The sequence below is a fragment of the Bos indicus x Bos taurus genome, chromosome 20 (genome assembly GCF_003369695.1).
Source record: "Bos indicus x Bos taurus breed Angus x Brahman F1 hybrid chromosome 20, Bos_hybrid_MaternalHap_v2.0, whole genome shotgun sequence".
NCBI lineage: Eukaryota > Metazoa > Chordata > Mammalia > Artiodactyla > Bovidae > Bos > Bos indicus x Bos taurus.
In genome coordinates, this window is record NC_040095.1 from 31,075,545 (window position 1) to 31,090,048 (window position 14,504).

The window sequence follows — 14,504 nt, forward strand, 5'->3', positions numbered from 1 at the left end:
TTAGTTCTATGCAATTTAATCAAGTGTCACCTTTTTAAAAGCCACACTTAAGCGGGCTTCCTTGATGGCTCAGACGATAAAGAACCTGCCTACAATGCCAGAGACCTGGATCTGATCCCTGGTTTAGGAAGATTCCCTGGAGAAGGGAATGGCTAACCACTTCAGTACTCTTGCCTGGAGAATCCCATGAACAGAGGAAGCTGGTGGGCTACAGTTCATGTTTTATGCAATTTAATTACATGTGTTACCTTTTTAATAACCACACCTCCTTCTCTCCAAACTCCATCCCCTGCTTAACCCCTGGCAATCACTAAGCCATCCTCCATCTTTATTATTATTATTGTTCAGTCACTAAACTTCTAATTTGGTCATCCTCTGAACATAGTTGTTGTTGCTGTTCAGTCACTCGGTCCTGTCTGACTCTTTGCGACCCCATGGACTGCAGCACACCAGGCTTCCCTGTCCATCACCAACTCCTGGAGCTTGCTCAGACCCATGTCCATTGAGTCGGTGATGCCATCCAACCATCTCGTCCTCTGTTGTCCCCTTCTCCTCCTGCCTTCAATCTTTCCCAGAATCAGGGTCTTTTCCAATGAGTCTCTTCTTGGCATCAGGTGGCCAAACGATTGGAGCTTCAGCATCAGCATCAGTCCTTCCAATGGATATTCAGGGTTGATTTCCTTTAGGATTGACTGTTTTGATCTCCTTGCAGTCCAAGGGACTCTCAAGAGTCTTCTCCAACACCTCAATTCAAAAGCATCAGTTCTTCAGTGCTCATCTTTCTTTGTGGTCCAGCTCTCACATCCATACTCGACTACTGGAAAAACCATAGCTTTGACTATATGGCAAAGCTTTAACTTTGTCAGCAAAGTGATGTCTCTGCTTTTTAATATGCTGCCTAGGTTGGTCATAGCATTTTTTCCAAGGAGCAAGCGTTTTTTAATTTCATGGGGCACAATCTGCAGTGATTTTGGAGTCCAAGAAAATAAAGTCTGTCACTGTTTTCATTTTTTCCCCATCTATCTGCCATGAAGTAATGGGACCGGATGCCATGCTCTTAGTTTTTTGAATGTTGAGTTTTAAGCCAGATTTTTCACTCTCCTCTTTCACCCGCATCAAGAGGCTTTATCTTCATGTTCTGCCCTTAGAGTGGTATCAACTGCATATCTGAGGTTGTTGATATTTCTCCCGGCAATCTCAATTCCAGCTTGTGCTTCATCCAGCCTGGCATTAGCATGATGTACTTTGTATATAAGTTAAATAAGAAGGGTGACAGTATACAGCCTTGACGTACTCCTTTCCCAATTTGGAGCCAGTCTGTTGTTCCATGTCCGGTTCTAACTGTTACTTCTTGACCTGCATACAGATTTCTCAGGAGGCAGGTAAGGTAGCCTGTTATTTCCATCTCTTTAAGAATTTTCCAGTTTGTTGTGCTCCACACAGTCAAAGGTTTTAACGTAGTCAGTGAAGCAGACGTTTTTCTGGAATTCTCTTGCTTTTTCTATGATCTAGTGGATTTTGGCAATTTGATCTCTGATTCCTCTGCCTTTTCCAAATGCAGCTTATACGTCTGGAAGATCTTGGTTCACTTACTGTTGAAGCCTCACTTGGAGAATTTTGAGCATTACCTTGCTAGCGTGTGAGATGAGTGCAATTGTGCGATAGTTTGAACAATTTTTGGCACTACCCTCCTTTATTGGAATGAAAACTGATCCTTTCCAGTCCTGTAGCCATTGCTGAATTTTCCAAATTTCTGGCATATTTAGTGCAGCCTTTTAACAGCATCATCTTTTAGGATTTGAAATAGTTCAGCTGGAAGTCCATCACCTCCACTAGCTTTGTTCATAGTGATGCTTCCTCAGGCCCACTTGACTTCACACTCCAGGATGTCCAACTCTAGGTGAGTGACCACACCATCATGGTTATCTGGGTCATTAATATCTTTTTTGTACCGTTCTTCTGTGTTTTCTTGCCACCTCTTAATCTCTTTTGCTTCTATTAAGTCCTTGCTGTTTCTCTCCTTTAATGTGCCCACCTTTGCATGAAAAGTTCCCTAGGTATCTCCGGTTTTCTTGAAGAGATCTCTAGTCTTTCCCATTCTATTGTTTTCCTCTATTTCTTTGCACTATATACTTAAGAAGGCTTTCTTATCTCTCTTGGCTGTTCTTTGTAAATCTGCATTCAGATAGGCATATCTTTCCTTTTGTCTTTTGCCTTTTGCTTCTCTTCTTTTCTCAGCTATTTGTAAGGCCTCCTCAGACAACCAGTTTGCCTTCTTGCATTTCTTTTTCTTTGGGATGGTTTTGGTCACTGTCTCCTGTACAATGTTATGAACCTCCTTCCATAGTTCTTCAGGCACTCTATCAGATCTAATCCCTTGAATCTATTTGTTACTTCTACTATATAATAATAAGAGATTTGATAATATTGTCATTTCAAGGTTGTGATGTAAGAAATAGATGGCCTGCAGGTTAGACATTTACAACTGGCCTCCTGTTTTTATTTCATGGGTCATGAAGAAGTGGGCTTCAGGTTGGGTACTTAATAACTGTTAGCATTTCTTGAGACAAGAGACAGGTGACCTCCAGTGAAGGCATTTACAGTCACCCTCCTGTTTGCCCTCCAAAATGGAAGTAACAACAGAAAGAGGGTAAATAGTCAGTATTTGTCCTTATAAACACCTTAGGGTAATAGTCATGGCAATAGTCAAGGTAATAGTCATGGTAAGGACAAAGAGGGGCAAAACTCTTTCTGAGTAAAGGATTAAGGGATCTCAGCTCCCCCTTCTTTTGGGAAGAGGGAGATACTACACATGGGCAGAAAGTCTCCTTGTGGGTCAAAAGTCAAGGAATAATGCCAGGCCATAATAAGTCTTGCTCCTTCTAGAAGCCTTCATTTGAAGATCCACCTTGGCTGAGGGGTGCATGGGCACTCAGGTGCATGTCCTAGGATAGGTCAGCTATGAAAAAAGAGACCAGATAATTGGCCTGAAGCAAGACAAAGACCCAGAAGAATGCCCTATATAAGTGACTTAACTGTCTTCTTACTGTGCCCCACCTTACGAGGGGGGACACCCACAGCCATTCTCTCTGGGTGTGTATCTCTCCTTGCTCCTGTCTTAACTAAACAAACCATTTCTCTCTGTGTTCTCCCATTTGTTGCTGTGCTTTGTCTCTAATAATAAGCTTCGTACCTGCATTTACATTTTCTGCCTGCGTGATAAATGCATTTTTCACTGGGGCGCAAAGATCCCAGGAAAATTAGCTTCTAGCCTTTTAGCCCTTGCTGATCTGGTGGCTAGAATTCCTGGCTTTCACACAGGTTGCCCACGTTCAGCTCCTGGGCAGAGAATTAAGGTCTCATTTCTAGTCACCATTCACTGCCACCTCACTGAGAGAAGTTGTACAAATGGAATCATACAATAACCTTTTGAGATTACGTTCTTTTTTAAACTCAACATAATCCCTCAAGAGCCATCAAAGTTCTATTTATCAGGGGTTTTTCCTTTTTCTTGTTGAGTGGTATTTTATGGTATGAATACCACAGTTCAGCAATTCATCCATTAAAGAATTTATATTGTTCCCAGTGTGGGACTATTATGAACTACTATAAAAGCTTGGGTACCAGTTTTTGTGTGGACATAAATTTTCATTTCTCTGGGTAAAGGCTTACTTTGGGCTGCTTTAACAAAATACCATAGACTGGGTAAAAACATCACTGAACTGGTTTCACAGGTTCACAGCTGGAGAGGATCTTTGCCACTTTGTAATACGGAATGCCTTTTTGCCATTGTCTGATGACATCTTTATTTCTCTCTGAGACATCATTGGAATCATCTTTAGTATCCATATTTCTACCAACACTCTGTATGTGATTATTTGTATTCGCTAAGAAGATGGAAGCTTTCTCTACAGCGCTCCTCTTTCCTTTCTGAGCTGTCACCAGAGAATTACCTTTAACAGTCCCTTCATGGCAATATCGACTTTTTCTAGCTTATATAAAATCACTACCAGGGACTTCCCTGGCAGTCCAGTGATTCAGACTCCATGCTACCACTGCAGGGAGCAAGTTCCTTGTCCTGGGAACTAAGATCCCACACATTTCACGCAGCAAAAAAAAGAAAAAGAATAAGAAATCACAAGCAGCCTCTACCCATTAACCAGTTCACAAGCCACTACCACAATTTTTTGGTATTTGTTACAGCCGCACCCCACTTCTCAGCATCAATTTCTGTCTCAGGGCTTTTCAGAGAAATACAACTAACAGAAGATAGATATAGAGATGGCTACAATTTATAATGTGGAATTGGCTTATGTGATTATGGAGGCTGAGGAGTCTCATGATTTACTATCCGCAAGCTGGAAACCAAGGAAAGTTAGCAGTGTAATTCCAGCCCAAGTCTGAAGGACTAAGAATCAGAGCAACAGCTATGTAACAAATTCATTCATGTTTGTCCCCAGGTCCACTTTTCCTATACCATAAGGGTAAATAGGCAGAAGGCAAAGGACAACGCCAAAGCCTTTGACTGTGTGGATCACAACAAACTGTGGAAAATTCTTAAAGAGATGGGAATACCAGACCACCTGACCTGTCTCCTGAGAAATCTGTATGCAGGTCAAGAAGCAACAGTTAGAACTGGACATGGAACAACAGACTGGGTCCAAATAGGAAAAGGAGTACGTCAAGGCTGTATATTGTCACCCTACTTATTTAACTTATATGCACAGTCCATCATGCTCCATGTGCTCCAGGCTGGATGGAGCACAAGCTGGAATCAAGATTGCCTGGAAAAATATCAATAATCTCAGATATGCAGATAACACCACTCTTATGGCAGAGAGCAAGAAAGAACCAAAGAGCCTCTTGATGAAAGTGAAAGAGGAGAGTGAAAAAGTTGGGTTAAAACTCAGCATTCAGAAAATGAAGATCAAGACATCCAGTCCCATCACTTCATGGCAAATAGATGGGGAAACAATGGAAACAGTAACAGACTTTATTTTTTTAGACTCCAAAATCACTGCAGATGGTGACTGCAGCCAGGAAATTAAAAGACACTTGCTGCTTGGAAGAAGAGCTATGACACACCTAGACAGCATATTAAAAAGCAGAGACATTACTTTGCCAACAAAGGTCCGTCTAGCCAAAGCTATGGTTTTTCCAGTAGTCATGCATAGATGTGAGAGTTGGACTACAAAGAAAGCTGAGCACTGAAGAATTGATGCTTTTGAGCTGTGGTGTTGGAGAAGTTTCTTGAGAGTCCCCTGGACTGCAAGGAGATCAAACCAGTCAATCTTAAAAGAAATCAGTCCTGAATATTCATTGGAAGGACTCATCCTGAAGCTGAAACTCCAATACTTTGGCCACCTGATGCCAAGAAGAGACTCATTGGAAAAGACCCTGATGCTGGGAAAGATTGAAGGCAGGAGGAGAAGGGGACAACAGAGGACAAGATGGTTGGATGGCATCACCAACTCAAGGGACATGAGTCTGAGCAAGCTCCAGGAGTTGATGATGGACAGGGAGGCGTGGTGTGCTGCAGTCCATGGAGTCGCAGAGTTGGGAAGAGCAACATCTAAATTATCTAACTTATCTAACAAAAGGGGCTATAAAGATAACCTGATTTCACCATGGATGCAGAATAGCCTCATTCTCAGATAAGAAAGACTTAGATATGGAAAAGGAACTAGCCATCAAGTTCTAAGGGGAGAAAAGAGGGGTGAATGCAAACAAAAGTCTGGGACAGGATTGGATCAGCTACCTTGGTGGAACATAAAGGATAATTCTGTTGTTGAGCATACAGTTTGTGGGGCTTTCCTACACAATAGAAAAGTCCAGGCAAGAAGTGACGACCACCTAAAAGAATGAATTTTTATGTTATCGGCATTATCTCATCTAATTTTGAAGTTGTAATCTTGTCTTTGTGATATATACTTAGTGCTACAGGATACTTTTTATTTCATAGCTGAGGAAACTGAGGCTCAGAGAAGCTAAATCCTTTACTTACCCAAGACCACCCAGGCATTAAGGGTCTAAACCAGGATCCAAACCAAACTTCTGGCCTACTTTGAACCCTACATTCTTTCTCAGCACCGAGGAACCACACTTTTTGCTGGCTTCCATCCCTGACTTATTTTTGCCAACAATCAACAGTGTTAAACATTTATTCATGATTGCCTTCATTAGGGCTTTACAGGTGGCTCAATGATAAAGAATCTGCCTGCCAATGCAGGAGATGAAGAAGATGTGGGTTTCATCCCTGGGTTGGGAAAATCTCCTGGCAGAGGAAATGGCAACCCACTCCAACGTTCTCCCCTGAAGAATCCCATGGACAGAGGAGCCTGGCGGGCTATATAGTCCATGGGGTTGCACAGAGTGGACAGGACTGAGAATGCACGCCTTCATCAGAGCTATTTTCCTCCTTCATTTAGGTGAAGATGTCAGTGTTTTCTTTATTAGCAAGAAGAAATTGTTAACAGGTTTATTTTTTCCTAACAAATGATTCTCAAGATGACAAAATTGAAAAACATTAAGCCTTGCTTAAAATACAGGGCTACAATCAATTTGTGAAGATGTTTCAATTTCATACTGAAAAAATCATTTTTTTTTTCCTTTTTATTACTTACATTTTCCTCTCATTTGGCTTTAGCACCATCAGAGCTGGTTTTTAAAAAACAATAATTTACACATAAATAATGGATAGAAATTTGTTGTGCAGTGCAGTAGCAACTAGCCTCAGAGGGCTACTGAGCACTTCAAATGGCTTCATCCTAAGTGAGATATGCCACAAGCCTAGAATACACATTGGATTTTGATTAGTATGAAAAAATTTTGTATCTTTATTAATTACATGTTGGAATGATACCATTTGGAATCTACTTAAGTAAATGATATTATGTAAATTAATTTCACCTGTTTCTTTTCACTCGCGTAAGGTGCATTCTAGAAAATTTATCATTATGTAAGTGGCTTGCATTTGTGGCTCTCATATTTTGATTAGACAGCACTGGCAGAAGATGAAAAAGAGAGGCGTTTCATTGAAAGGTAGTGTATTTTCTTAAAATTTCTGGAGGGTAAGAGAAAAGAGAAGAGAGTAAAGCTTGGTCATACTGTGACCTACTGTGATAAACACCTACAGTGAATTGAGAGGAGCGGGGGTGGGAGGCGTATTTCGATTCTGTTCCTCTTCCCTTCCCCCGCGACTAACGTAGCAGGTGGCAGACGAGCTTCCACTGCCCGGCTGCCTGCCAGTCCTCGGGTCTCGCCTGCGCCCGCACATTGAACACACCTGCGCGCCTCCGGAAGGTGAGCGTCCGCGAACCCTGGCGCCGGCTCCACGCCCCCTCCCCCCGTAATTTATTTATTTCCTGGCCTCAACCGTCAGTCTCGCACTTCTCTCCCGAGAACCATCGCGCAGGCCGGGCCTAGCAGGGGTAAGCGCCCCGTTCAGCCCCTCGCCCGGCCCCCGCGGCCTAGGCGCCGCTCGCCGGACCGCCTGCTGGGCCGCGGCTGCCCGCCCGCCCGCCGCGAACGGGAGGAGCCGAGGCCGGCGCGCCCTGGGCCTCCGGGCCGCGGGGGGCCGCTGTGACCCGCCTTCGCCCCCGCCGCGCCGGAGGCGGGGGAGCCAGATTTGTGGGGAGAATCGGAAAGCCGAGGCTAGCCTCGGGGGGCGGGCGCTCCGAAGCAGCGGGTTCGGCGGGTGCTTTAGCTGCCGTCCGCTCCGCCCGCCCGAAGCGCTGAGGAGCCTAGCGGGGACCCGCCGCCCTCCTCCTCCATGAGGCCTGAGTGAGCGCCGCGGCGAGAGCCGGCCCGCGGCGCCTCCCCTCGTGTCCTCTCCCGAGCGCAGCAGCAGCGGCCCCCGGAGGAGGAGGAGGAGCATGTCGGACGGTTTCGACCGGGCCCCAGGTGCTGGTCGGGGCCGGAGCCGGGGCCTGGGCCGCGGAGGGGGCGGGCCTGAGGGCGCTGGTTTCCCGAACGGAGCGGGGCCTGCTGAGCGGCCGCGGCACCAGCCGCCGCCGCCGCCGCCTCAACCCAAAGCTCCGGGCTTCCTGCAGCCGCCGCCGCTGCGCCAGCCCAGGACGGCCCCGCCGCCAGGGGCCCAGTGCGAGGTCCCCGCCGGCCCCCAGCGGCCTGCCCGGCCCGGGGCGCTCCCAGGTACGGAGCCGCTCTAGGGGACCCCGTCCTCCTGGGCCAACGCTTCCCCCACCACGGCCCTCCGCGCGCCCCCGAGGAGGGAGGCGCGCTGTCCCCTCTTTACACCCCAATTCCCCGAGAGCGTTCCCCGAAGGGCCCGGTTGTTTCGGGGTGGGGACGGGCCCAGAACCGGGTTTGGAAGGTGGCCGCCAGAATCCTTTGTGCTCCCCGGCGGGGGGAGGGGCCCGTGGCGCCCTCTGAGTTCTGCTGTCCCGGGAGGAAGTAAAATTCGCCTCCCCTCCCCAGCCCCCGAGGGGGAGGCCTGAGGCGGGCATCCACCTCTTTTTAACCGACTCTTTAAAAAAGAAAAAATGAAAAATAAGCCCTCACGTATTTATTTAGAAAGCAGTATGTACATAAAATGATTAAAGCAAGTCTATTGTTCCTTTTTGCAGGCTCTTTGCAGCTATCCTGGCGATAACCTTAAATTTCGTGGTGGTTCTTGTTTGACTTAGAAACCAGTCTTGCTCAGATGGCTTTTCCGTATATGTAAGTTATTATCCAAAGGAATGAAAGCATCTGACACCAATTTTTTTTCCCCCCTTTCCCAGAACAAACGAGGCCCCTGAGAGCTCCATCTAGTTCGCCGGATAACATCCCACAGCAGAATTCGGAGTCAGCAATGGCTAAACCCCAGGTGGTTGTAGCTCCTGTATTAATGTCTAAGCTGTCTGTAAACGCCCCTGAATTCTACCCATCAAGTTATTCTTCTAATTATACAGTAAGTACACCTTTTTACTACAACTCTAATTTAGTATTACTGGAAGAATGTGGTTATTACATCATTTATCAGTATGCTGGTGTGCTTTCTGTACCTCACATAAAAACATGAATGTATTGAAATCATGAGGAAACAAAAGTGATTCAGGAATGTATTTATTATATTCGAGGTAGTTATTACAGTCAAGGTATCAGAACATAAGCTTGAGAGTAGAGAGTCTTGTCTATTTTGTTCATTGCTGTATTTCCACCATCTATAGTTTAATAAATTTACAGTGGTCAAGGACATCTTCAGTCTATAAAACTGAAGTCTGTGTCCTGACTTTATGGACGACCTATAGAATAGTGGCCTGGAAAAGTTAATTTTTAATTTGACTTTAGCGGGACAGCTGGATATTCACTGGTAACTTTAGGGTAAATTAAACTGGTTTTGCTGCGGGCTAATTGTGGTAGGTGTTTGAATGTTAAGAAGTACACATCTGGGCTCTGTTATGTTAAAATAGAAGTGTTTCTGGTTCTAATTAACAGTTATATAGAAATGTAGGGAGTTTTGATAAAGTGTTTAGGTATAAAGAACTTCTTTCAGATTCATCTTTGTCAATAATATAAATGTTAGAAATTGGTGTCACCTAAATATCAAGAGAAAACAATCAAGCATGGTTGGGATACAAAGAAAAGAATTGTTGTGATAGTAAATGCATAGCAATTGATTGTAGATAAATAGGGCAGGGACCATTCTGGATTGAAGAAATAATACTTTAGCATAAGTCCTGTCTCTCCTGTTCTTCATTTTTTGACATGTAAGTATACGGAATAGTGTAACTCAGGTTTAGCTCAAAGTTTCACAATGTGAAAATACTTGGGCATCCAGATAATGAAAAGGAACGTTATCACCATCCCCACAGCCCACTCTGTCTCCTTCTAATCATTACTGTTCTCCAAAGTCAAAGTCGCTCAGTCCTGTCTTGCCTCTTTGTGACCCCATGGACTATACAATCCATGGAATTTTCCAGGCCAGAATACTGGAGTGGGTAGCCTTTCCCTTCTCCAGGGGATCTTCCCAACCCAGGGATCGAACCCAGGTCTCCCGCATTGCAGGCAGATTCTTGACCAGCTGAGCCATAAGGGAAGTCCACTGCTCTCCAAAGGTAACCACTATTTTGATCTAACAGTAATCTTGCTTCTGTTCAAAATTCATATAAATGGAGTCTCACAGAATATACTATTTTTCTCTTTTCATTCAACATCAGTATTAATCAGTATTGCAGCATGTTGCTGGAGGTGATTTATTCTCGTGGCAGTCCACTGTGTGAATATTTGTTGATGAACATTTGGTTGGCTTTCACAGTCGGGCTATTATGTTTGGGGCTGCTGTTCTTGTCCATGTCCTTGTTTGTGTTTGGTATATATCTAGGAGTGGAGTTGTTGGGACATACGGTAGCTAGGTTTAGTAAAGACTTCTGAATACTTTTCCAAAAAGACTGATTCCAGTGTATTCATTGAGTACCATATGGTTTCCAGGTAGTTTAATTCCTTATCAGCACTTGGTATTTGCTATTTTAAGTTTAGCTATTCCGGTGGGTGTGTGTCATCTTTTTTAATTTGAAAAGTCCCTGATCAACTAATGGTAGCACACCTTTTTTGTTGCTTTGGGGGAGAGAGTTAGAGGGACTTTACTTCCATATTTGATAGAAGGTATAGAACTTTTTATTCCATATTTTAGAAACTTCATGCATCTTAGACTGCATTAGGAAAGAGCTTTGGGGCTGGAGAGGGGAAAGTACAGGCATAGCAGGAAGAGCAGTTGACTTGGGGTGGAATGGGCCATCAATCATGTAAAGTAGAAATGAGAGCAGCTTGGATTCTTGCCACAAAACTGTTTTTGGCTTAGAGAAGAAAGGAACCATTTGAGAGCTTTGAGTAGCTGAGTAACTTAAGGATACTTACCTTAACAGCCACAAATGGTTTCTCATTTGTTTGCTTTCCCAGTGATTTGGGCTATTTCATGGTGAGAGGAATGTAGTTTTTTCATAATTCTCTACCAGCTAGTTTCTTAAATAGTTCACGTGACTCCCTGAGAGCAGTGTATTGAGCCATGTTAGTCGACTTCTTTGAGCCATTGCCATCTTTTTGGCACTTCTTAATCTCTTGTATATCAGCTCCAGCTTGGCTCTGTTTGCCAGAGCAAACTGCAGACTGGAAGCCCTGTCTGCATGGCTCACATGTTGCCTGCAGGTGTCTTCTTTGGCCCTGAGTATTTTTTAAAGTGGGGCTTTATACTTTACCAGTACTTATATTAGATACTGCAAAGCTGATTTTTTTTTTTTTTTTTTTTTTTGAGGTTTCTTTGAAATCATAAGATCTGGCCATACTGGACTGCTATTTTGATAGAGCAAATGTTGGCTGGAGCTGAATAGAGGCAGCCCCTTTAGATGGTGTGTAAGCTCTAATTTGCTCACCGGCTTACTTCATTTGCCTGTAATCCACCTGGATTCTATAGGCATTCAAGCTTGCTGAGTGCGTGTGTGCTCAGTCATGTCTGACTCTTGGCGACCCCATGGACTGTAGCCAGCCAGGCTCCTCTGACTTTGGGATTTTCCAGGCAGGAATACTGGAGTGGGTTGCCATTTCCTTCTCCAGGGCTCAAACCAGGGTCTCTTGCATTGCAGGCAGATTCTTTACTGTCTGAGCCACCAGGGAAACCCCAAGAATGAGTCCGGCTCATATCAAAACTTTAAGGACTAGACACAGAACGGGGGACGTGCGCATCAGAGCACTCACAGGGCTACCCAGGAATCCAACCTGCGTCTTTTGCATCTTGTGCGTTGTCGGCGGATTCTTTACCATTTCGCCACCTGGGAAGCTTGCTACTCCTGCCCTGTTATGTCATTCTCTGGCCTTAGCCTTTTATCCTCTGTCAAAGCTAAGAGTTTTTCTCAGTCACAGAACAGCAATATCCTTGATTTTTTCCCTTGAGTCTTAGGATAAAGTCTGATTATGAGAGAAGCTTTTCCTGACAGTAACCATAATCCAGAGTTAGCTGTATTCATTCACTTGTTCAGAAAATAATTGAATACTTAACCATGAATCAAGGGCTGGGGATACAGCAGTGGATAAAAAGTTCTTATCTTTGTAGAGCCTGTATTCTAGTGGTCTCCTGGCTGGATTTCCAGAAATTTCTTGAATCTTCCTTTGTTATACACGTGAGAGGCTATTGCTTGATATCCTTGAGCAGGATCTGCTCTCAAGAATGCATGTGTTTTACATTTTTTACAATAGTCTTTTACTGTGCTTTCATAACCTTTCTAAAACTCTAGGTCCTTTTATCTTCAAACCTTCCTTTAATCTCACTGCTAGAATCTTCTTTATATGCCTTCTTACCAATGAGTTGCCGTGTCCATCTATTCCTGGCCATTGCTTTTTCTCAGGTCAACTACTACCTCTTAAATATTTAATCATGGTTCACTTATGAGAACCAAAAATTCCACATAGGAGTTGATAAATTATTTACTAAGAGACAAAATCCCCCACCCTCCCCAACATGCACAAAAAATCCCAGCTTTTTCTGAGAACATCCTCCTTCAAGTTACTGCCCAGTTTTTCTTGCCTTTTAATTGTAACATTCTTCAAAGGAAAAATTGTTCACTGTTGTCACTACTTTACACCTCACTGACCATTGAAACCTCTGCAGACTGATCCTCTTAATTGTACTATTTTTGTGACAGCTGAGGTTTTTATTTTAAAATTGATTGTCGTCTTAACTCTCATCTAAATAGACTTCTTGAACACCGTGTGATCTGTAAGGTTGACCTCCTGGTGTAGGTCCTGAGCAAGGTGCCAAGGGCACATTTTAAGTCTTTCAAAATTTCCTCCTTTTTAAGAACTGAATATTTATGATACTAATCTTGTCTTAAATTTTTCTCTCTTCACATAGTTTTGATTACCAAGACTGCAACCATCATTTTTTCAGATTTGAACCAATGAAATTATTCTACAGCATTTGCTCCTATGAGCACCTCTCCTCATTTACTTTTCCTTTGGCTTCTGTGGCAGTTCTTCATCCTTCGAATTTTCAGACCATTCCTCCTCTACTCAGACTGCAGGCTCTGAGAATTGTCTTTTTTCTGTTTTATTACTTCCCTTGATGATACTACATATCTCCTAGAATCTGACCACCACATACCTGCTTGCTGATAACTCTGGAATCTAATTCTTCCTCTCAACTCCAGGCTTATGTTTCCATTTGTTTTGCCCTCTTCTGAGGATTGCACATTCAAACTCAAGAACAAAGAAAAATTCATGTTTTGCAAACCTTTGCTTACATTTTTATATTCTACCTAACTGCTCAGGCTAAAAGCTTGTATGGTGTATGACTCACTTTCCTCTTTCACAGTCTTGCCCGCTTTTGATCAAGTTAACTAAAATAGTCTTGACTGTTCACGTAAATGTCTGATCATTTTCTTTTGTTCCCACTGCTTTGGTTAGGGGCTTATCTCTTGACAGTGTATTCAAAGTACCTATGATGTTCCTACTAATCTCTTGTCACAGAATTCTAAGAAAAATAAAACTTAAATATTCCTCAACTTGGAAGCCATTTGACTTCACATTAAAGACTGAAGAAATTTATACTTTAAAAAAATCTGGTACTAGAGAACTAACATAGGCTTTGATTCCAACATTGGAGTGTTCATCTGTTCAGAATACTCTGTGCCTCCCTTTTCCCTTTGTGAAACAGCAGGCTTTGAATCCCCTGTTCAGCTCTATTCAGAACAGCTCTGTTTTCCTCTTTTACTTTCACATTTCAGATTCCCTTAAAAGAGTAATGCTTATTTGGGGGAAAAAAACAAAAACTGAAGTCAATGTTCTAACCTGCATTTTGCTTCAATGAATGACATTTGATCAGAACAGTTAGGAAATCAATACCATTTGCTGGGAGACTTCCTGCTTTTCATTGTCATTAATAGTAGGATACCACAAATGTGTAAATTTTAAATTGCATATCAAAATCTTAAAACTAGTTTTTAATTGTAAAACTCATATATGTTTGTAGTTAACATTAAGTAATTATTTAATATAATGCATTTGTAATGCTTAACCACTTTCACAATTTCATAATAAAGTCAGTGCCGTACCAGGTTGCTTCAGTCATGTCCAACTCTTTGCGACCTACAATCTTTATGGACTGTAGCCTGCCAGGCTTCTGTCCATCGGATTCTCCACAAGAATACTGGTGTGGGTTGCCATGCCCTCCTCCAGGGGATCTTCCCAACCCAGGGATCTAACCCACGTCTCCTGTGGCTCCTACATTATAGGCGGACCCTGAGCCACAAGGGAAGCCCTAAAGAGTGAGTATTTATAATTGTTTCCTCACTCCATAGATAACTTATCCTTTGTCTATCTTTACAGAAATTTTCATTGCCTATAACTAACAGTTAAATAGTATGAAAATATGGTTCTGTATTCTTTTAATTTGCTGTGTTGATAGTATTTCTGTATTGATACTTGTCTTTTCAATGGCTATATGATGTTTTATCGTGTGGCTATAAGGTAACATACTTAACCAATTCTTTGAATTGTTAGATCAATTTTTGGCA

At 43.1% G+C, this 14,504-nt stretch overlaps 1 protein-coding gene across 4 annotated transcripts in view; it reads left to right on the top strand.

The window, feature by feature from the left end:
* Positions 1-7,184: 7,184 nt before the first annotated feature.
* PAIP1 (poly(A) binding protein interacting protein 1) overlaps positions 7,185-14,504 on the top strand; it is a 28,763-nt gene continuing 21,443 nt past the window's right edge. The window contains exons 1-2 of one of the 4 annotated variants that reach the window (XM_027520015.1): positions 7,185-7,302; positions 8,742-8,911. In XM_027520015.1, coding sequence (XP_027375816.1) covers positions 8,813-8,911 — 99 coding nt within the window. In that variant the 5' untranslated portion in view covers positions 7,185-7,302; positions 8,742-8,812. Of the gene's footprint in view, positions 7,303-7,328; positions 7,431-7,600; positions 8,152-8,741; positions 8,912-14,504 lie in introns of those variants that run through there. The other 3 variants (XM_027520016.1, XM_027520014.1, XM_027520013.1) reach the window with 3 other exon arrangements.